The sequence below is a fragment of the Phacochoerus africanus genome, chromosome X, assembly GCF_016906955.1.
Source record: "Phacochoerus africanus isolate WHEZ1 chromosome X, ROS_Pafr_v1, whole genome shotgun sequence".
Lineage (NCBI taxonomy): Eukaryota > Metazoa > Chordata > Mammalia > Artiodactyla > Suidae > Phacochoerus > Phacochoerus africanus.
Genome location: NC_062560.1, coordinates 45,997,516 through 46,020,905, shown reverse-complemented (window position 1 = coordinate 46,020,905; position 23,390 = coordinate 45,997,516). Strand labels below are relative to the sequence as shown.

At 43.2% G+C, this 23,390-nt stretch overlaps 1 protein-coding gene across 1 annotated transcript in view; it reads right to left on the bottom strand.

The window, feature by feature from the left end:
• The window catches only part of CLCN5 (chloride voltage-gated channel 5), a 202,312-nt gene that overhangs the window by 48,067 nt on the left and 130,855 nt on the right, over positions 1 to 23,390 (bottom strand). Inside the window, exon 3 of the mRNA XM_047764833.1 lies at positions 11,015 to 11,161. Coding sequence (XP_047620789.1) covers positions 11,015 to 11,161 — 147 coding nt within the window. The remainder of the gene's footprint in view (positions 1 to 11,014; positions 11,162 to 23,390) is intronic.

Below are 23,390 nucleotides of genomic sequence, written 5' to 3'. Positions count from 1 at the left end.
CCAGATGCTGGAAACATCCGGTTCACACTCCTGAAACATTACAGCAACCCTTTCCTCTACCTCAAAATGCCATAAATGCCATAAACTGGAACAAGGTGAAGTTAAAAATAATCCACTCAGGATGTATTAGAGGGCAAATGGACTCTGATTTTTTTCTTCCTTCAAGAGAGGATCAAAGGGGTTGCACTAATTAGCAAATAAGTCGGGGGCTTCCAGATTCAGCTCTGGCAAGTAAGCAGCTCAGAAGCTGTCTTGGTGTACCCCAGAAAATAACACCATGCTGTAAATTAACTATACTTCAATTAAAAGAAATAAATAAAGTTAAATTGTTGCTCCCATTTGTCCAACAAGAAACAACTAGACCATCTGAAAGATCAATAACTTTTCTTGGACCCACCAGAGAATTAAGGTTGCAAGGGAAACCACAACCTTCCCAGATCTGAAAAGAGGGGCTTGTCCCAGCAAGACACAAGAGAGATCTGCTTACCTGGAGTAGAAAATGCAGGAATCATAACTGGTAGGGACCCTTCAATGGCAACTGTGATGGACTGTTGAAGGCTGAGGGTGGACTTGTGTGAGAATCAGAAACTCCTGATCCTATGCTTTGGCAGGTATTGTCTTCAGGAACCCCACCAAGCGCTCAAAGTGAAAGGCTAAGAAAGATTCCTCTCCTGCCTCGGAGGAGGAGGAGAAGCTAAGACTTATCACTGTGAAAGAGGCCCAAGCTTTCCCTATGACAAAGACCTATGCTCCAGGGGAAAATATTTTGTTGGAGCCTCATCCCTGTGGGGGAAGGGCATTCTTCCAGCTCCAGCCCCCATCCCAGCCTTCCAGTCTCACCTAAGGGAAAAAAGCAAAGTCAATAGGGGCCTGGGTTTCCAAGAGATGGGTTGGGAATGCTGAGGTCAGGGAAAGGAGTAAGGGGGCAGGGAGAACAAAAAGCTACACCACTGGATTCTATCTTGTGAAGGTCAAAGACACCAGACACGGGATTTAATCAGAAGATTGTTAAAAAAAAAAAAAAAAACCTGCTCCCCCAAACCATACCACCACATCAAATAGGGCTCCCATATACTTAAGAACCATGGATTACAGCTGCAAGACACAGAATCTCTCTCAAGGAGTTGTATTTAAGGAAACTCAAAACCAAGACGGGAAACAAAAACAAGGACACTACAGGAATTTAACCCCCTGGCGCGAATAATTACACCAAACATGAAACACAGCCGCCCCCCCCCCCCGCCCCGCCCCCGACTTCTAGAGAGTTTAACATAAATCCTAACACAAGGGAATTAAACTAGAACCAGTCACTAGCATAAGTGACTACTTAAATTAGTAGTTTAAGGGAATTAAACCAAACCAGAAATAGAAAAACCGCTGGAAAATGCCAAATACCTGGAAATTAAGCAACATATTTCCAAATAACCCATGAGTGGACATTCTGAAGTCAATGAAAATGAAACTACAACATAAAATTTGTGGGATGCAGAGAAAGCATTCGTTAGGGAAATTTATATATTAAATGTATATATTGGAAAGTCTAAAATCAAAAGATCTGAACCTCACCCAAGAAGATATACAGATGGCAAAGAGCAAGTGAAAAGATGCTCAGTATCATTGTCATTAGAGTAACGCAAATTAAAACAAGATCCCAGTACACTCCTATTAGAATGGCTCACATCCAAAACACGGGCAATACTGGAGTTCCCGTCAGGGCTCAGGGGAAACGAATCCAACTAGAGACCAGGAGGTTGCAGGTTCGACCCCTGGCCTCGCTCAGTGGGTTCAGGATCTGGCATTGCCGTGAGCTGTGGTGTAGGTCGAAGACGTGGCTTGGATCTAGCATTGCTGTGGCTGTGGCTGTGGGTTGGGCCGGCAGCTACAGCTCCGATTCGAGCCCTAGCCTGGGAAGTTCCATATGCTTCGGGTGCGGCCCTAAAATGCAAAATAAAAAATAAAGGTATTTGACTTCTGCATAACATCTGACATTAGTAAATAAAAATCTTTAAAACAGCAAAAAAATACGGGCAATACCAATTGCTCACAAGGATGTGGAGGGAAAGGAACTCTCATTCATTGCGGGTGGAAATACAAAATAGAACAGCCACTTTAGAAGACAGTTTGGCATTTTTCTCACGAAACTAAACATAGTTTTTCAAGTAATCCAGCAATCGCACACCTATATATTTACCCAACTGACTTGAAAACTCATGCATATAGGAAAACCTACACACAGATGTTTATAACAGCTGTAGTCATAATTGCCAAAAACTGCAAGAAATTAAGATGTCTTTCAGTAGGTAGGTGAATGAATAGACAAACTGTGATATATTCAGACACTGGAATATTATTTGGCAGTGAAAATGAATGAGCTCTCAACCACAGGCATGGAAGAACCTTAAAAGCATATTGCTAAGTGAAAGAGGTTGACCTGAAAAGTCTAGGTTCTGTATGATTCCATGTATCAAGATATTCTGGAAAAGACAAATTTAGGAAGATCAAAACGGATCAATGCTTGCCAGAGGCTCAGAAGGAAGGAAGGACATTGAATAGATAAGATACAGGGGATTTTTTAGGGCAGTGGAACTATTCTGCATGATACTGTGGATACATGTCACTATGCATTTGTCAAAATCCTTAGAGCTTTACAGCACAAAGAGTGAACCTTAATGTATGCAATTTAAAAAAAAAATCCCAGGATGGAATGCAGAATGTGACGAAAGAACCTAATTATATTACAAATATGTGAAAGAGCCTCACTAAAAGGGGTAGAGGGAAAAGACGCTGAGTCAAGTACCTGGAAATGAGTGGCATTCATAAGAGTAAAGGCAAAGGCTAAGGGTTAACAATTTGAAACTCCATGTTTATATCCTGGAAATGAACAGTTAAATAATGGATGGTGGAGGGTGGGAGGTGCATTTCTCACTACCTGGAAAGGAAGCTTACAAACAAGCAAGGGGAAGAGGCAAGAATGATCCATGTAGGAGTTTCGTGGTGCAGCAGAAATGAATCTGACTAGGAACCATGAGGTTGCAGGTTCGATCCCTGGCCTCGCTCAGTGGGTTAAGGATCCGGCATTGCCGTGAGCTGTGCTGTAGGTCGCAGACACGGCTCAGATCTGATGTTGCTGTGGCTATGGTGTAGACCAGCAGCTGTAGCTCCAATTGGACCCCTAGCCTGGGAACCTCCATATGCTGCAGGTGCAGCCCTAAAAAGCAAAAAAAAAAAAAGAATGATCCATGTCATAATGGATTGGAATTAGAGATATCCATATGATCTCATGTTTACCTTAATATAGACACAGATGGTTACATATAGTTATGCATACATACTATACATAGGTCAGTATATACATGTATTTATATTTCCTTACTGAGAGGGCCTAGAAGCAACAATCCTCCAATACAAGGAAAAAAAAAAAAAGCACACCCAGTGTCCAGATCTTGCTTTCTAATACCAGTCTCCATAGAAAGGAACCAGAGCTCCTTGGAGAAGTTGGCTGGTTCTCGGACTGAGGAAGGAGACAGAGCCCATTCAAAGAGTTCCAGATGCAAAGCTAGAAACTTTGAATAAAATAAATAATCATGGATTATAACCCCAAGTAGTAAACAAATGAGTCCCTACTGATATAAACAAGTGATTGAATAAATAAATGGGAGAGAAGAGAGAAATTTCCCATGCGGAACAATTCCAAATAGTTTCGGTAGACACGTCACCCTCAAGGAGGTGGAGCAAAACTTGCTCAAGTGCAGGCTATGCAGTGACTTCCTTCCAAAGCACACATTATGGAAGGGATGAAGAAAAAAAAAAAAACAGTAATAACTTCACAGTGGAGAAACCTGACAAACACTGCCTCAGCCTCAAGGTCAACATCAGCAGTAACGGATGAGTCATACTGGCAGCGGCATATACCTTTGATATGATGTGATAAGAATTACACTTCACCTTCAGTCTTCCTCCCCCAAACCCCAGTGGAAGTATGAGAAAAACATCAAACAAAGCCCAACTGAGGGACATTCTATAAATACCCGGCCAGTAATCCTCAAAACTGTCAAGGTCACCATAGACAAAGCGGCTAAGAAACCATCACAGCCAAGGAAGGGGAAGCCCGAGGAGACAAAGTGGTGGGGAGGAGTTCCCGTCATGGCTCAGTGGTTAATGAATCCGACTAGGAACCATGAGGTTGTGGGTTCGAACCCCGGCCTTGCTCAGTGGGTGAAGGATCCAGCGTTGCCGTGAGCTGTGGTGTAGGTCGGATCCCGTGTTGCTGTGGCTCTGGCGTAAGCCAGCGGCTATGGCTCCGATTAGGCCCCTAGCCTGGGAACCTCCACGTGCCATGAGTGCAGCACTAGAAAAGACAGAAAGACAAAAAATAATAATAATAAAAAAATTTAAAAAAATAAAAGTGGTGGGGAATCCTGCATGAGACATTAGGCAAAAAATGAAGTATACCTGAATAAAATGGATACTTTACTCAATACAAATATATATATATATGAGAGATGAGAGGGCATACGCTTTAAAATCTGACCAGGTATGTTCCCATTAAAGGAACCTAAAGGAAGCCTTTAAGCCTGTGGACCATTATCATAGGCTTCATTTTAAGGGTTCGGCATCTAAAACCGGTGAAGTTGATGGTCCCACAGAGCTTTTGATATGAGCTACTTCTTTTCCTCCTAAGCTCAAAAAACAGCAATGACAACTGCCACTCTCTTAGGCTAAGTGTTTAGGGAAGTTCAAGGGCGATGGTTCGATAATTGCTCGAGATGATGATGCTAAGTTTTCTCCACGAGCTGGACCCCCAAGAAGCTTTCTGTTTCCCTCTTAAGGAATATCATGATTTTTTTTTTTTTTTGTCTTTTTGCCATTTCTTGGGCCGCTCCTACGGCATATGGAGGTTGCCAGGCTAGGGGTCTGAATCGGAGCTGTAGCTGCCAGCCTACGCCAGAGCCAGAGCAACGCAGGATCCGAGCCGCATCTGCGACCTACACCACAACTCACGGCAATGCCAGATCCTTCACCCACTGAGCAAGGCCAGGGATCGAACCCACAACCTCATGGTTCCTAGTCGGATTCGTTAACCACTGAGCCACGACAGGAACTCCCCATGATATATATATTTTTTTAACAGAGGAGCAGAACAAACAAAAACTGTTTCATAACTTACAAGGTGGATTTTGTACACCATCATGTTTTTCATTTTAAAAGAGCTTTGTTTTTTTTCCCTTCCCTGGGACCTTGGGAGGTTTTGCTGAGGCTCGCAGGGGTGGTCTGGGCACGTTCTCACAAGCAAGGGGGAGATGGCCTGCTCCTACTCCACCTGGGCTTTGAAGTCATCTGTGATGCTTCTGGCTTATTGTCCATGTCAAATCGGTCCTATTGATCCCCACTCAGAAATTTCTCGAGCATTTTTATTATCTACACTTATCATCCGTCCCTGCTGTCTTAATTCAGGGCCTTTGCGCTTTTGCCTACATTGCTTGTTTGTTTTTGTTTGTTTAATTAATTTATTTTGCTTTTTAGGGCTACACTCACAGCATATGAAGGTTCCCAGGCTAGGGATCTGAATTGGAGCTACAATGCCGGCCTACGCCACAGCCACAGCAATGGAAGATCCAAGCCTCACCTGTGACCTACACCACAGCTCACGGCAATGCCAGATCCTTAAGCCACTGAGTGTGGCCAGGGATCGAACCCACAACCTCATGGTTCCTAGTCGGATTCGCTTCCACCGCGCCACGATGGGAACTCCTGGATAGTTTTTTAAAAAAATGAACAGTTCAACCGGTCTTCCAGTCTCCAGTGTACTCTTTCCCTGAATCCATCCTCCACGCGGCCATAAATTCTCTAAAACACAAATCTGATCAGATCATTCCTCTGTTTTTAAACCATTTGATGACTCCTTGGTTTCAAGATAAGGTCCCAAAGCACACCTAGAACTGATCTCCCACCCTATCTGCCCTCTCCACCCTGGGAGCCTCAGGCTGCAGACAGGCAGACGGTTTCTGGAGTAGGAAAGACACTGCTGTGTGTCTTCACTTGGGTGGCTTTCTTTGCCAGGAATGTCTCCTCTTTGTGTGTGGCAAAGCATGCCAGGTAGAAAGACAAGGAAGTGAGGGGAGGGAGGGCATCCAAGAATAGTACTGCAACAGCACAGTGCTGGGCTCATATCTAGATATTCCCATAAAACACCGAATAAGTGAATGAACTGCCGACCAGGAGTTCCAGGCTGCGGAGGCGGGCAAGTGAGAACAGATGCACTATGAGAACAGCTCAGAATGTTTTCCTGTTACTCAAGCCCTTTTTCTATTTTCCCCTCTCCTCCCCTTTTTTTCAGGTCTCTGTGTTTATGTTTCCTCTAATTTACAGACTACTATAACACTACCTCCGATGCATTTAACCATGCCATGCATAATTTATTTATTCATTCCTCATAAATCAATCCCTCGAGCCATCTGGAAAACAAGAACCACTTCTACGGCCCTTTCAAGCTCCTTTTAACTAATCTTTTTAGTACGTGCCATTGTGCCTGGTATAAAATGTAGATTTTATGCACAGTTTCACCACCAAGTATCAAGGACTTTATGACCTTTTTTTCCTGTTGTTGTGTTTGTTAGGAAATCCCATGCGAGAACATTTAATAAAGTGTGAACAATTTAAAAGCAAAGCAGGAAAATTCTATCACCATAGAGTAGTGTAAGTGGACTGATTTTTGTGTGTGGCTCATGGAAAACAGCCTCATTATTATATGGTCAGATGTTGGGAAACCACAAGGAGTAATTCCCCTGTAAAGGCTGCTGAAAAGCTGGTAAAGGACTATGCACGTAAAACCACATTCCAGTCATAAGCAAGGTCAAAAAATCCCATCTGTCTCCGTTTTCTAGTTTATTTAAATGGGAATAATGGATAGTCACCCAATTACCTACTGAGAGCAACGTGAACACACAAGAAGTCACATGGCTGCTATAAGAAATCAATTTCTCTTAGAAGCAATGATGATGGAGTTCCCATCATGGCTCAGGGGCTAATGAATCCGACTAGCATCCATGAGGACCCAGGCTCGATCCCTGGCCTGGCTGGGTGGGTTAAGGATCCAGCATTGCCGTGAACTGTGGTGTAGGTCACAGATCCACATCCATGGATTCAACCAACGACAGTTCAAAATATTTGAAAAAAAAATTTTCTGGAGTTCCCGTTATGGCACAGTGGAAACAATCCGACTAGGAGCCATGAGGTGGCGGGTTCGATCCTTGGCCTCGCTCGGCGGGTTAAGGATCCGGTGTTGCCGTGAGCTGTGGTGGAGGTTGCAGACATGTCTCGGATCCCGCATTGCTGTGGCTGTGGTGTAGGCCTGTGGCTACAGCTCCGATTCGCCCCCTAGTCTGGGAACCTCCATATGCTTCAGGTGAGACCCTAAAAAGCAAAAAAAAAAAAAAAAAAAAGAAGCAATAATGATAATTGGGCTAAACCACTGTGGTTTAGCCAGAAGCCTTAAGTAGAGGTAGCCAGTTTAACTTTATGGCTACCCTAACTGACCACCTCCTAGAAACCAGTAATTGGTACAATTGACTCACTATGGTTATAATCACACAATAATGGAAGTAACACACACATTCCTTTTATATTAGCAGGCAAATGGGAAAAACCATCAAATACCAAACCATGAGTACCTTTCTTTTTTGAACGTTAAATTCAGCGGCTCTCTTCTACTGTCGCTGCCCTGAGGTATCTTTACCAGGCAAATGTCATGTTCTGCTTTTGAACCTGTGGTTTTCCACACTGGTACATTCACCTATACCAAGCTGGTCACCTCCCCTCAGAGAAGCCTTCCCCGACCTTTCCAACGAAAGCCTTACTCCCAGGTTATCATCTATTGTCATTCAGCTTATTTCCATCCTAGGACTTATCACAATGGGGCAGTTAACTCGGGAATCTGTTTATTCACTTAGTCATCTAAATCTAAATTCCAGATCGGCTTGGCTCTTATCTATGTTAAGCCTGCCTCTGTATCCCCAGTGCCTATAGGAATGCCTGGTTTATAGCAGGTGCTCAAAAAGTGCCTGTCCAATGAGTACATGAGGGAGTTTGTCCTCATGACTCAAACTTCGTAGCACAATATTCAAGGCCCCAATTTACTTAATTGGGCTTATAGTCTGTCTTTTTATTCTTCTGTATAGTATTCCTGTTAGCTCTGTAAAAGCTTCTATTCTGCGTTGAATGCTCTTCTTCCTACCAAGTAATTTAACTTTCGAGGTCCTTCTCAGACACAACTTTTGTGCGAAATTTTTTCCAATCCTATATACACACAGAATGAATCCTCTGTTAAGTTCTTATAAGAGCTATAGCACTTATAACATACGGTTGTAATAGAAGTAAAATAATACTACTACTACTACTACTAATAATAATAGCTAATTTTCATTGAGCATTAACTCGATGCCAGACACATAAACACTTTATATGTTATCTCTTTTAATCCTGAAAACAACTCTAAGAGGTAGGTACTCTCATAAGGTAAGGTATTTAGTGTTTGGCTAGCTACAATCACATTCGAGAAGTCATGGATGGGAGTTCCCGTCGTGGCGCAGTGGTTAACAAATACGACTAGGAACCATGAGGTTGCGGGTTCGATCCCTGGCTGCACTCAGTGGGTTGAGGATCCAGCATTGCCGTGAGCTGTGGTGTAGGCCGCAGACACGGCTCAGATCTGGCTCTGGTGTTGCTGTGACTGTGGTGTAGGCCTGTGGCTACAGCTCCAATTTGACCCCTAGCCTGGGAACCTCCATATGCTGCAGGTGCGGCCCTAAAAAAAAAATAAAGACAAAAAAAAAAAAAAAAGAAGAAGTCATGGATGGTGCTTTAAAGCCTTGATAATTCCCAGAACCTAGCAAAATATCTTCAATGTCATATGCCCTTAATATAACTTTGCTAAATAAGAATTCTGACAGTTGGAGGAGTTCCTGTTGTGGCTCACGGGTAGCGAATCTGACCAGTAACCATGAGGATGGGGGTTCAATCCCTGGCCCCACTCAGTGGGTTAAGGATCTGGCATTGCCCTGAGCTGCAGTGTAGGCCACAGACAGAGCTCAGATCCCGCGTTGTTGTGGCTGTGGTGTAGGCTGGCAGCTGCAGCTCCCATTTGACCCCTAGCCTGGGAAATTCCATATGCCTCAGGGGCAGCCCTAAAAGGAAAAAAAAAAAAAGAAAAGGAATTTGGACAGTAGTTTCTTGTCCCCTGACTTCACTTTAAGAATGGCAATGCCAATCACTTGAAGAATGAGACAATAGTTTTAATTATTTGAACTTAATCTTAAACTGATACACTCCTTTCTAAATACAATAAGAAACTCAGAAGTCACAAAAGGGTGATATACCTAGTCATATAAAAATTTTAAATATTTGGGAGTTCCCATTGAGGCGCAGCAGAAACAAATCCAACACGAACCATGACGTTGCGTGTTCGATCCCTGGCCTTGCTCAGTGGGTGAAGGATCTGGTGTTGCCGTGAGCTGGGGTGTAGGTCACAGATGCAGCTTAGATCTGCCATTGCTGTAGCTGTGGTGTAGGCCTGTGGCTACAGCTCCGATTAGACCCCTAGCCTGGGAACCTCCATATGCCGCAGGTGCAACCCAAGAAAAGAGAAAAAATAACAATAGCACAAAAAGCTTCTATAGAAAATAAGATAATCAGCCCATTAGAAAAGTAAGATCATGTGAACAGGAAACTTGCAGAGAAAGAAAGTGAAATGGCTAAGAAACATAAGAAAATACGCTCAACCTCATGAATTTTAAAAAGTAAAAATTAAAGCATAATAGGAATCTGTTTATTCATGTAATCATATTGTAAGGATGAAAAAAGGATTATAATATTCAGCACCAGTAAGGCTGTTGAGAAATAAGCACTCTTATATATTCATGCTACAGAAATACTTTCATACACTTAAAAGACACACACACACACACACACACACACACGCACACACAAGGCTGTCCACTGCAGCACTGTTTGTAATAGCAAAAGACTGAAAGCAAATAAAATGTATATCACTAGAAGCTTGGTTAAGTAAACTATGGTAAAGCTATACCATGAAATTGAAGGCAGCCATTGAAAAGGATGCCATTACTGGATAACCAAATAATCAATAAGGGGAATTCTCATTTGATAAATATATTCCAGATAACAAAAACCCAATTATAGGAGTTCCCATCATGGCTCAGTGGTTAACGAATCCGACTAGGAACCATGAGGTTGCGGGTTCGATCCCTGGCCTTGCTCAGTGGGTTAAGGATCTGGCGTTGCTGTGAGCTGTGGTGTAGGTTGCAGATGTGGCTAGAATCCTTTGTTGCTGTGCCTCTGGTGTAGGCTGGCCGCTACAGCTCTGATTTGACCCCTAGCCTGGGAACCTCCATATGTCGCAGGAGTGGCCCTAGAAAAGGCAAAAAGACAAATAAATAAATAAAGATAAATTGTCAGAATTCCTGTCATGGTTCAGCGGTAATGAACCCGACTAGTATCCATGAGAAGGAGGGTTCAATCCCTGGCCCCGATTGCAGGCAGCAGTTGCCGCAGGTTGAGGGCACAAATGCGGCTCAGATCTGGCACTGCTGTGGCTATGGCATAAACCAGCCGCTGCAACTGTGATTCGACCCCTAGCCTGGGAACTTCCATACACCACCGGTTCAGCCTTAAAAAGGTAAAAATAAGGAGTTCCCATCGTGGCACAGTGGTTAACGAATCCAACTAGAAACCATGAGGTTGCGGGTTCAATCCCTGGCCTTGCTCAGTGGGTTAACGATCCGGCGTTGCCGTGAGCTATGGTGTAGGTCGCAGACTCGGCTCGGATCCTGTGTTGCTGTGGCTCTGGCGTAGGCCGGTGGCTACAGCTCCGATTGGACCCCTAGCCTGGGAACCTTCACATGCCGCATGAGCGGCCCAAGAAATGGTAAAAAGACAAAAAAAAAAAAGGTGAAAATAAAATAAGATAAAGATAAATTGTCATCAGCAGTAATGATACCTTCTATTTCTCCATCTAAGGGAGGCACATCATCTCTCATGGAGAAATCCATAGCTGTCCCTGGTATGTCCATCAAGTCTTCATCACTGGAGCTGCTCTGGAAGCTATTGAAACTTCCCTGCTGAAAGCCCCTGTTATCCATGGCTCCTGTGCAGAAAGAAAAGCAGGAGGCTTATTACAATGACTTCCAGGCCCCTTACCACTTATTCTTTTTTTTTATAGTGGTAAATACACATAATACAAAACTTACCATTTGAACCATTTTAAACTAGACAATTCAGTAGCATTTAGAACATTTACTGTTGTGCAATCATCATCACTAAGCATTTCCAGAAAATTTTCATCATCCCAAGTAGAAACTTGTTACCCCATAAACATAACTCCCCAGCCCTTTATAACCTCTATTCTCTCTCTCTGATTTTTTTTTTTTTTTTGGTCTTTTTCGGGCCCCACCTGCAGCATATAGAGGTTCCCAGGCTAGGGGTCTGAATAGGAGCTACAGCTGCCGGCCTACACCACAGCCACAGCAACACCAGATCCGATCCGCATCTGCAACCTACACCATAGCTCCTGGCAAAGCTGGATCCTTAACCCACTGAGAGAGGCCAGGGATGGAACTCGCAACCTCATGGTTCCTAGGCGGATTCGTTTCCGATGCGCCACGATGGGGATCTGCCTCTATTCTCTGTGTCTGTGATTGGCTGGTTCTGGATATTTCAAATAAAAGTAATCAGACAATATGTGGCCTTTTGTGTCTGGCTTCTTTCACTTCTCTTAATTTTGTCGAGGCTTATCCATGCTATGGCATCTATCAGTACTACATTTCTTTTTAGGACTGAATCATACCCATTGTATGGATATAGCACATTTTTTAAAATGTAGTTGATTTAGAATGTTGTGTAATTTCAGGTGTAGTTCAGGTATACCTACACACATACATACATGCATACATATATACAGATAGATATTCCAAGGAAAAGATACTCCAAGGGAAACCTGCCATTCACTTACAGCAAAATATATACATTCTTTTTCAGATTCTTTTCCTTTATAGGTTATTACAAAACAATGAATATAGTTCCCTGTGCTATACAGTAGGTCCCTGTTGGTTATCTATTTTATATATATATGTATATATACATATATATATATATGTGTGTGTGTGTGTATATATATATATATTTTTTTTTTGTCTTTTTGCCTTTTCTAGGGCCGCTCTCGTGGCACATGGAGGTTCCCAGGCTAGGGGTCAAATCGGCACTGTAGCTGCCAGCCTACACCACAGCTCACAGCAACGACAGATCCTTAACCCACTGAGCAAGGCCAGGGATCAAACCTGCAACCTCATGGTTCCTAGTCAGATTCGTTAACCACTGAGCCACCATGGGAACTCCTCTATTTTATATATTGCAGTGTATATATATGTTAATCCCAACCGCCTACTTTATCCCTACCTCCCAGGCCATACCACATTTTCCTTTATCCACTTATCAGTTGATGGACATTTGGGGTAGTTTTCACCTTTTGGGTTACCAATTATTCATATGTCTTGTTTCATGCTCTTATTTTGAGAATATAGACATGCAAACTACTTAGCATATTCAGATACCTTCCAGATAAATGCACTACTGTGCTTACCATGTAGTTGATAGCAGTGTTTTGAGAACCATGCTAATGAGCAAACCAAATGAGGACAGGCATACAAAGTTCATGGGAGTTCACAAGTAATCAGCCAAAATAAAAACTAGATATCGGTATTGAGAAATGCGCTAGCTGTTTCAGAGTGGAAAAACATTTCATGCCTGACTCTCCCAGCGCTCCTAACACAATATAGATGCACAGAAATACTGGGAAAAAGAGGCATACTGAGCCTTTCAATGCTGTTTTCTGCTCAAGAATTTAATATTTAGGATGATATACTTTCTACGTCCCAAGTGGGAATCCTCAGATTATCAAATTTTACCCAAAAAAATCTTACATTGATTAAAAAAAAAAAACCCTGCATTACAGCCAAATTTAGCCCTGCTTTACTCCATTGGGGCAGGGGGGCATGCAGGGGCTGTGTGAAAGTTCCCAGGCCGGGATCAAACTTGTGCCACAGAAGCAACCCAAGCTGCTGTAGTGGCAGTGCTGGATCCTTAACCCACTACACCACAAGGGAACTCAACTCCCCCTTTCGTTTTTTTTTTTTGATGAAATCTTGATCGAGTATCATAGTCAACAAAGTTCTATTGAATTAGGCAAATCATATTCCTTTTGAGGTATTACGACTGTTTTCTTTCTTTTTTTTTTTTGTCTTTTTGCCTCTTCTAGGGCCGCTCCCATGGCATATGGAGGTTCCCAGGCTAGGGGTCGAATCGGAGCTATAGCCACCGGCCTACACCACAGCCACAGCAACACAGGATCTGAGCCATGTCTGTGAACAAACACCACAGCTCATGGCAACGTCGGATCCTTCACCCACTGAGTGAGGCCAGGAATCGAACCTGCAACCTCATGGTTCCTAGTCGGATTTGTTACGCCACGATGGGACTCCTCTATTTTATTTTTGGCTGCGTGTACAGCATGTGGAACTTCCAAGGCCAGGGATCAAACCCATGCTGCAGAAGCAACCTGAGCCACTGCAATGACAATGCCAGATCCTTAACCCACTGCATCACAAGGGAACTCCTTACAACTCTTTTAAGAAATTTCTTACTCTGGGTTATCAGAATTATGTGCAAGAATGTGGTAAAGACCAAACAGATTAAATTAAATCTTAGGCCTAAAAAACTGGAATCACAGCAGATACATTAAATATCTTAAACCTTGAGCATAAAGGAGAAAGAACCAACATTTTTTTTTGTCTTTTGTCTTTTTATGACCTCACCCACGGCATATGGAGGTTCCCAGGCTAGGGGTCGAATCAGATCTCTAGCTGCCGGCGTACACCACAGCCACAGCAACTCAGGATCCAAGCCGAATCTGCGACCTACACCACAGCTCGTAGCAATGCCAGAGCCTTAACCCACTAAGCAAGGGCAAGGATCAAACTTGCATCTTCATGGATACTAGTAGGTTTGTTAAGCACTGAGCAATGACAGGAACTCCAAAAGAACCAACATTTACCAGGACTTCAATCAATTTTCAGTCCCTGGGCTATGCGATTAAAGTGAACTCTTTTACTTAATTTTTCCAATGTTTCTATGCTCTGGCATTAATTAGCACTCCTAGTATAGATGAGGAAACTGAAGCTCAGAGAGCCTAAGTAACTTGTCCAGTTAGTGTTTTAAGAAAGGAGTTCCCATCATGGCTCAGCATAAACGAATCTGACTGGCATCCATGAGGACACAGGTTCAATCCCTGGCCTCGCTCAGTGGATTAAGGATCCGGCGTTGCAGTGAGCTGTGGTGTAGGTCACAGATGTGGCTTGGATCCCTGGTTGCTGTGGCTGTGGTGTAGGCCAGTGGCTACAGCTCCAATTCGACCCCTAGCCTGGGAACCTCCATATGCCATGCAAGCGGCCCTAGAAAAGGCAAAAAGACAAAAAAGGAAAAAAGAAAAATAGAAAAATGATGCTGGGTAGGCCAGATGAGATGAAGATTGAGAGGTAAAGACTTGGGAGTTATCGACATCATGGTGGGGGCTAAAACCAAGAGAACAGATATTTCAAGGGAAATCTGCCATTCATTTATGGATAAGGATGAATATAAATAAAAGAAATGCATTCTCAGTAACCTTCTTTAGTACCCACCAATAGGGTGGTGAACTCTGTGCAGACAGGAACCAAAATAACAGGTTCCCCAGGAATATTACCATGCTTTCCATGGTGACACGTGGTCAGGTCGAGAAGGCAGGGTTCTTTACCGACAGGTACGAATAGGGTCGAAAATTATCCATCAGAAACCTATTTCCTCAGCTACAAAATCTCTAACCCTTCTATTGGGATCCAAGGTTTCCTAGGATACTAAGAAGCCATGCTTTGCAGGCTCAGCCAAGCTCCCTCACTGCCAGCCAATCCTTCATCCTCTCGGGACTCTTCCCCTGCTCTCTCCTAATCCCTTCACCCCCCTCCTCCCAGCACACCTGCAAAAATGCACTTAACTAGTTCCCTGCCTCCGCTGCCTCTTCTAAGTCTAACCTACCACAGGATCCTTGGCAGTTTTTTTGCTATGACTAACACCACCAAGGAAATTCGGAATCTCACAGTCTTCCCGCCTGTCATCCAGGAAGTGTCTTCATTTATTTATTTATCTTGCTTTGTACAGCCACTCCTGCAGCATAGGGAGGTTCCCAGCCTAGGGGTCGAATCAAGCTGTAGCTGCCAGCCTACACCACAGCCAGAGGAATGCCGGATCCAAGCCGCATCTGTGACCTACACCACAGCTCACGGCAATGCCGGATCCTTAACCCGCTGAGTGATGCCAGGGATTGAACCCACATCCTCATGGATGCTAGTTGGGTTCGTTACCGCTGAATCCCAATGGGAATTCCAGAAGTGCCTTTATTTAAGAAAAAAAATAGCTTTTCTACTTTGCTTTCTGGATCCAACGGAGATAACAGATCCTTCCCTGCCTTGCTCAGATTTCCTTTATCTTATCCTTTAAGGAAACCTACTATCTCTAGCTCTCACCTCTACCTCAAGCTCCAGTCCTGAATGCCCAAGAATTCCACTTGACACTTCTGTTGCCACTTGAAACTCAACCGGATGAAAATGAAAAACAAGCAGAAATAACATTGACCTAAGCACAAATAATAAAATCCAAACAAGCCATGTTCCCTGCCCTCACCCCCACACTGACTTTCCCTTTCAAATGCAAGTGGCATTAGAGTCAATATTTGCAGTTGATATTTGTCTACAAATATGAACTACATTCAGTGAACCTATAAAAGCATTCAATCTCAAGAGTAGGTATGCCAGGGTTCTAGAAATCTTAACAGAGAATAAACACCGTTTTTAGCTGATGAGAAGAACTGAGGCTAATATCATGATACAACTGGAGAGATTTTCTTTCTGTTTAAATTCATTAAATGCTGGTGAATTCCAGGGACTAGCCCTGAAAGTAGGCAAGAACATTTGCAAAATGATGCAGAATCCTTTCCCTCCCTCTTCACTGGTTCCCTGTTTCATTCAGGAAATTATTTATTTATTTATTTATTTTATTTATTTTAAGGGCTGCACCCACAGCACATGGAGGTTCCCTGGCTAGGGGCCCAATCGGAGCTATAGCTGCTGGCCTGTGCCACAGCCACAGCCACATCACATCCGAGCTGCGTCTGGAACTTACACCACAGCTCACTGCAAGGCCAGACCCTTAACCCACTGAGAGAGGCCGGGGATCGAACCCACAACCTCGTGGTTCCTAGCTGGATTCATTTCCGCTGCGTCAGGATGGGAACTCCAGGAAATGATTTTAAAATACACAGTTCCAGGAACTCTACATTAGCCACACAAATCATAGGAGGGAAAAGTATGAGGAGTCCAAAAAAAATTTATAGTTGGCTTTGGAATATGTCCTGTAGTTGTATTTTCAGAGGGTGAACATATTGTTCTGGGAATTCATTAAAACAAAATAATGACGCTACAAGATGAAGACTCAACAAAGGAGAAGTTGGAAAACTTTTCCGTTTCCCCATAGGGACCTTACAAACTCCTTCCTGTAACCCACTGACACAGAACACTCCAGCTAAATTGAGGTGCCTCATTTCAAACATTTCCTGGAGCAGCTATCTGGTGCAGTGTTTGGGTTATAAAGTGCTTCCTTAACAAGTACAGAGAAATAAAGGGTCAACAAAAGAAAAGTAGCAGCAGCAAGCACATCATGTGAAACAGATGCAACCAAGTGGAGTCCAACCAAGAAAATACCCATAATCAGGGCAACTCAGAGTCATAGGGACCCGTGGATGATCTGCTCTGGTTGTCTTTGGTTTTAATTGGCAGACATTAAAAAGTTCCAAAGAAAAAGTTAAAGCAGCAGGATAATGAGGAAACAACTTAAAGTTCCTCAAAGCTGCGACTGGATTCTGCCTTTAGTTGGCTTCTAAGCCTATTGCTCTTTCCCCAACACTTTGGGGCTTTGTACTGACATATCAGTCCAGGGAATGGAATATCTGGAATAAGTCAAACCTCTAGATGGTCACAAGCCTGAGGTCAACCAGACGTTAGGGTTGATCAGGAACAAAGGAACAGGATTTGGTTTTTTATCCCAACTAGTGGATTACTATAGGGCTTGTCATATAATGGAGGGCTATGGGGAGGGCCAACGGAGCGGCGGGGGGGGGGGGGGGGGGCTGGGCCAACAGGGGGCGATGTTCTTTGGTCGACATCTGTATTACATAGCTGACACTTTCAGTGTCTTCTGTCACCTTCTTGCTTAAAATCATAAGCTGGTTCCCCCCGGCCTTTTGGGTCAAGTTTCTATTTCTTTGCATCGCATTCAGAGCCCTTTCAAATCTAGATCCCATTCCCCCAGAGAGACGTATCTTCTGCCACCAGATTTGTTAGGCTCCACAGAGGCCATGTATTTTTACACCTCCATGCCTTTGCTCAGGCCAGATATTCCGTCTTAAATCCTATCCAGCCACCCCCGCCCCCGTCCTCTTTTCAGCCGGGTGAAATCCCATTCAATCCGTCTAGGGCCAGCTCAAACAGGCTTTTCCCTCAGCCCCCCTTTGTCCAGACATCTATGTTGATTGCATAATCTCTTCCACTGGAGTCTTGTGACTACACCATGTCCTTCTCATTTCTGTTGTCCCAACAACTCTAGTGTTGTTCCAGAGAAGGTATTCGATAAATGCTTACTCAGGGGGAGTCTCGTTGGGGAGGAAGGGTTAATAGCCAATCAACATATTTATGGGGCCGTCACTCAATAAATTTATGCCTTGCCCTATGAGGAGGAGAGGATGAAGGATACAAAAAGCATTTGTTACCCTGTCACTACCCTCAAGGAATTTACGGTCAAGCTGGGGGAGGATACATTCATAGAATGCAACTACACAGCAGCTAAGTGTTAAACTGTTAGAATAAAAGGGAAAGTGGCGTTGAGAAAACGGAGAGGAGATGGTGAGCTAGAGAAGGCTTCGTGGAGGAAAGAGGGTATGCCAGGACCAGGAAATATAATGGCCAGAGGCTCCAGATGAGAATGAGGCTGGCACTTGTGCTTGACGAGAGCACTGGCTGGCTGTGACCAAATGGATGGAGACAGATCGGGAAGTGTCTGTGAAGCCGATGGAGTCAGTGTAGTTTCTTAGGAGCCACATGATAAAAAAGCATACTTTGGGGTTCCCATCGTGGCACAGCGGAAATGAATCTGACTAGGAGCCATGAGGTTGCAGGTTCGATCCCTGGCCTCGCTCAGGGGGTTAAGGATCCAGCGTTGCTGTGAGCTGTGGTGTAGGTTGCAGACGCGGCTCAGATCCCGTGTGGCTGTGGCTCTGGCATAGGCTGGCAGCTACAGCTCCGATTGGACCCCTAGCCTGGGAACCTCCATATGCCATGGGTGCGGCCCCAAAAAGACAAAAAAAAAAAATACTTTTAGGAGGTAAGAGCGGCAGCAGTGGACTGGAAGTGAGAAAGGAGGAAAGGGCTAGGAAGGCAGTTTGCCATTTCCAGTTTCGCTGTAGATGATTTGGGCAAGAGGAGGAAGGGGAGAAAGGGGGAGAAGGAGCACATGTTCCCAACAGTTATAAGGAAAGAGCCAGGTGGGGATGGGGTCGGGTGGTGCTAATTTGTGGTATGGCATACTAGCATCTTGTTTAACTAATGACAGCGACACGTGTTGGTACAAATAAATTAGTATTTCCATCCCAACTAGCCCATTTGGCAAAAACAAATGTACAAACCTGAATAGGCAGGCTCATTGACACATAACCCTTCAAATAAAAGTATAAAGTATATCACATATTCCCATGGTAACAGGGCTGCACCCGCAGCATATAGAGGTTCCCAGGCTAGGGGTCCAATCGGAGCTGCAGCTGCCGGCCTATACCACAGCCCCAGTCATGCAGGATCCGAGCCGCGTCTGCGACCTACACCACAGCTCAGGGCAATGCTGGCTCCTTAACCCCCTGAGCCAGGCCAGGGATCGAACCTGCATCCTCATGGATACTAGTCGGGCTTGTAACCCACTGAGCCACAATGGGAACTCCTTTTTTTTTTTTTTTTTTTGGCTCAACAAAGGTAACTGTTGACCTGCAAGTGGCATTCTGTGTAAGGGATATATGCTAGACATCGCAAACATGGAAAAGGGAGAAGGCAAGAGGAAGAAAGGGTTGAGAGGCATTATAAAATTTACCAAGATAAGAGTATTATCATTAAGACTATCATTAATACTAATGATAAAATCATTAAAAATAGAACATTAGGTCAACCCTCAACATAAACACGGAAGGTGATAAGGACTGGCACAGACATAAAATCACCCTCCTTCTGCCCACTATAACTTGAGCTACTTGCAGACAGGGTGACTTAAACCTGTGTTCCTAAGTGCCTGACACACAGAGAGAGCTCAGTAAATAATCTAGTTTCCACTCCAATTCCAGTTTCAGTTACTTTATTTTGAGAGGTAGAAATGAAATGCAAATCTTGGAGAGGAGTCTCCAAGGTGCCTTATTTCAGGGGTGTGGAACAATCCTTAACCCAAAGCACCTCCACTACCTGTCAAAATTTTGAGTAAAAAGTCCCCGGAGGAAATAATAGTGCTTCTTTTCACAGCATGATCTTCATCGGGGAGTCATCCTCACAGATGAGTAAGGGTTGTGAGAAAAGACAGGACTCAAAACACAGGACGAGGGTAGCAGTTCTCAAACATTTTTGGCTGCACCCGCCTGGCCAGGGAATCAAACCCATACGATAGCACTGACCTGAGCCACAGCAGTGACAACCCCAGATCCTAACTCACTGAGTCACTAGGGAACTCCTCTCAAACTATTTGGTCTCAGGATCCATTTAGTCTTCAAAATTATTGAGGGACCTAAAGAGCTTTTACTTATATGTGTTCTAGCTATAGATATTTATTGAATTAGAAATTTAAATCTGGAAATGTTACGATAAATACCTGTTCATATATTCAAATATAACAAGATTCATCCCATTGTATGTTAATATTAACCTTTGAAAAAAATCTGTATTAAAAAAAAAAAAAACTCTCCAGAAAGTGGGCAGAGAGGGAACCTACTTCAACGTAAGAAAAGCCATATATGACAAACCCACAGTTAAGGTCATTCTCAGTGGAAAAAAAAACTGAAAACATTTCCACTAAGATCAGGAACAAGACAAGGATGCCCACTTTCACCACTACTATTCAACATAGTTTTGGAAGTCCTAGCAACAGAAATCAGAGAAGAAAAAGAAATAAAAAGAATCAACAATGAATCTGGCAAAGTTGCAGGATACAAAATTTATATACAGAAACTGATTGCATTTCTATATACGGACAATGAAAGATCAGAAAGAGAAATCAGAGAAACCATCCCATTTACCTCAAAAAGAATAAAATACCTAGGAATAAACCTACCTAAAGAGACAAAAGAACTACACTCTGAAAGCTATAAAATGCTGATGAAAGAAATCAAAGATAACACAAACAGATGGAAAGCTATACCATGCTCTTGGATTAGAAGAACCAATATTGTCAAAATGACTATACTACCCATGGTAATCTACAAATTCAATGCAATCCCAATCTAACTACCAAGGACATTCTTCATAGAGCTAGGACAGAATATTCAAAAATTTGGTTTTTTGTTGGTTTTTTGATTGTTTTTTTTGTCTTTTTGCCTTTCCTAGGGCTGCTCCTGCGGCATATGGAGGTTCCCAGGCTAGGGGTCCAATCGGAGCTGCAGCTGCCGGCCTACGCCAGAACCACAGCAATGCAGGATCCGAGCCTCATCTTCAACCTACACCACAGCCCACAGCAACACCCAGTCCTTAACCCACTGAACAAGGCCAGGAATCGAACCTGCAACCTCATGGTTCCTAGTCAGATTCGTTAACCACTGAGCCACGATGGAAACTCTGAGAATATCTAAAAATTTGTATGGAAATATAACAGACCCTGAATAGCTAAAGTAATACTGAAAAAGAAAAATGGAAATGGGGGTATCAGGCTCCTTGACTTCAGACAATACTACAAAGCTCCAGTTATCAAAACAATATGGTACTGGTACAAAAACAGAATACAGATCAATGGAACAAGAGAGAAAGCCCAGAAATAAATCCAAGAACCTATGGTCAACTAATCTATGACAAAGGAGTCAAGAACTTATGCAGTGGAAGAAAGATCGTCTCTTCAATAAGCAGTGCTGGGAAAACTGGACAGCTACATGTAAAAGAATGAAATTAGAACACTCTCTAACACCATGCACAAAAATAAACTCAAAGTGGATTAAAGACATAAATATAAGGCCAGATACTATAAAACTCCTAGAGGAAAACATAGGCAGAATGCTCTTCAACATAAATCACAGCAACATCTTATTTGATCCACCTCATAGAATAAGGTCAATAAAAACAAAAATAAGCCAATGGGACCTAATTAAACTTAAAAGCTTTTACAGGAGTTCCCGTCGTGGCGCAGTGGTTAACGAATCCGACTAGGAACCATGAGGTTGCGGGTTCAGTCCCTGCCCTTGCTCAGTGGGTTAACTATCCGGCGTTGCCGTGAGCTGTGGTGTAGGTTGCAGACGCGGCTCGGATCCTACATTGCTGTGGCTCTGGCATAGGCCGGTGGCTACAGCTCCGATTGGACCCCTAGCCTGGGAACCTCCATATGCTGTGGGAGCGGCCCAAAGAAATAGCAAAAAGACAAAAAATAATAATAATAATAAAATAAAAGCTTTTACATAGCAAAGGGAAACACTTAAAAATCGAAAAGACAACCCACAGAATGGGAGAAAATCTTTGCAAACAATGCAACAGACAAGGGCCTAGTGTCCAAAATATATAAATAACTATTACAACTCAACAACGACAAAAAAAAAACCCTACTGAAAAACTGGCAGAAGACCTAAAATAGACATTCCTCCAAAGAAGACATACGGATGGCAAACAGGTGCATGAAAAAATGCTCGATGTCTTTAATTATTAGAGAAATGCAAATCAAAACTACAGTGAGGTGCCACTTCACACCAGTCAGAATGGCCATCATCAACAAGTCAACAAATAACAAATGCTGGAGAGGGTGTGGAGAAAAGGGTACCCTCCTTCACTGTTGGTGGGAATGTAAACTGATACAACCACTATGGAAACACACACACAAACAGTATAGAGGTACCTCAGAAAACTAAATATAGACGTACCATATGACCCAGTAATCCCACTGCTGGGCATATATCCAGACAAAACCTTCATTCAAAAATATACAAGCACCCCAATATTCATTGCAGCACTATTCACAATAGCCAAGACATGGAAACAAGCTAAATGTCCATCGACAGATGAATGGATTAAGAAGATATGGTACGTATATACAATGGATTATTACTGAGCCATGAAAAAGAACAAAATAATGTCATTTGCAGAAACATGGATGAAACCAGAGATTCTCATACTAAGTGAAGTAAGTCAGAAAGAGAAAGACAAATATCATGTGATATGGCTTATATGTGCAATCAAAAATACAGCATAGATGATCCTATCTACAAAATAGAAACATATCGCAGACATGGAGAGCAGATTTGTGGTTGCTGGGGGGAGGGGGAGAGAGTGGGATGGATGGGGAATTTGGGGTTGGTGGATGCAAACTGTAACATTTGGAATGGATGGGCAAGGGGGCCCTACTGTACAGCACAGGCAACTGTGTGTGGTTGGATCACTCTGCTATCCAACAGAAATTGAGGAAACACTGTAAATCAACTAAACTTTAATAAAAAATAAAATAAATAAATGTATTATAGACAGCAAAAATAAAATTAGTGAGAGGCATTTTGCAAATCTTTTTTTTTCCCCTTGGCCCCACCCATGGCATGCAGAAGTTCGCAGGCCAGGAATCCAAATGGTGCCATAGCTGCAACCCGAGCCACAGCAGTGATAATGCTGGATCCTTAGCCTGCTTTACCACCAGGGAACTCCTGCAAATCTTTGTAATGTCTGCCTTCAGAGGTCACTTATTCCCTTAGCCATCAGAATAATGACAGCACCTGTCATACAGCTTCTAGAAAATTCCAGTGTATATTCATGAGAAAATGAGAATGAAAAAGGCAAAGCAGGTCTTAATATTAATATGAAAATAGTTTTGACGGTGCAGACCCCATGAAAGCGTCTCAAGAAGCCCAGACCACTCTTTGAGAAATATTAAAGGAGAGAAAGGACACAGAATGGAGATATCGTACTTGGGCAACCCTCACGATTGGGAAAAAGGAGGAAGAAGACAAACCAGTCAGACGAGACACTGTTGAC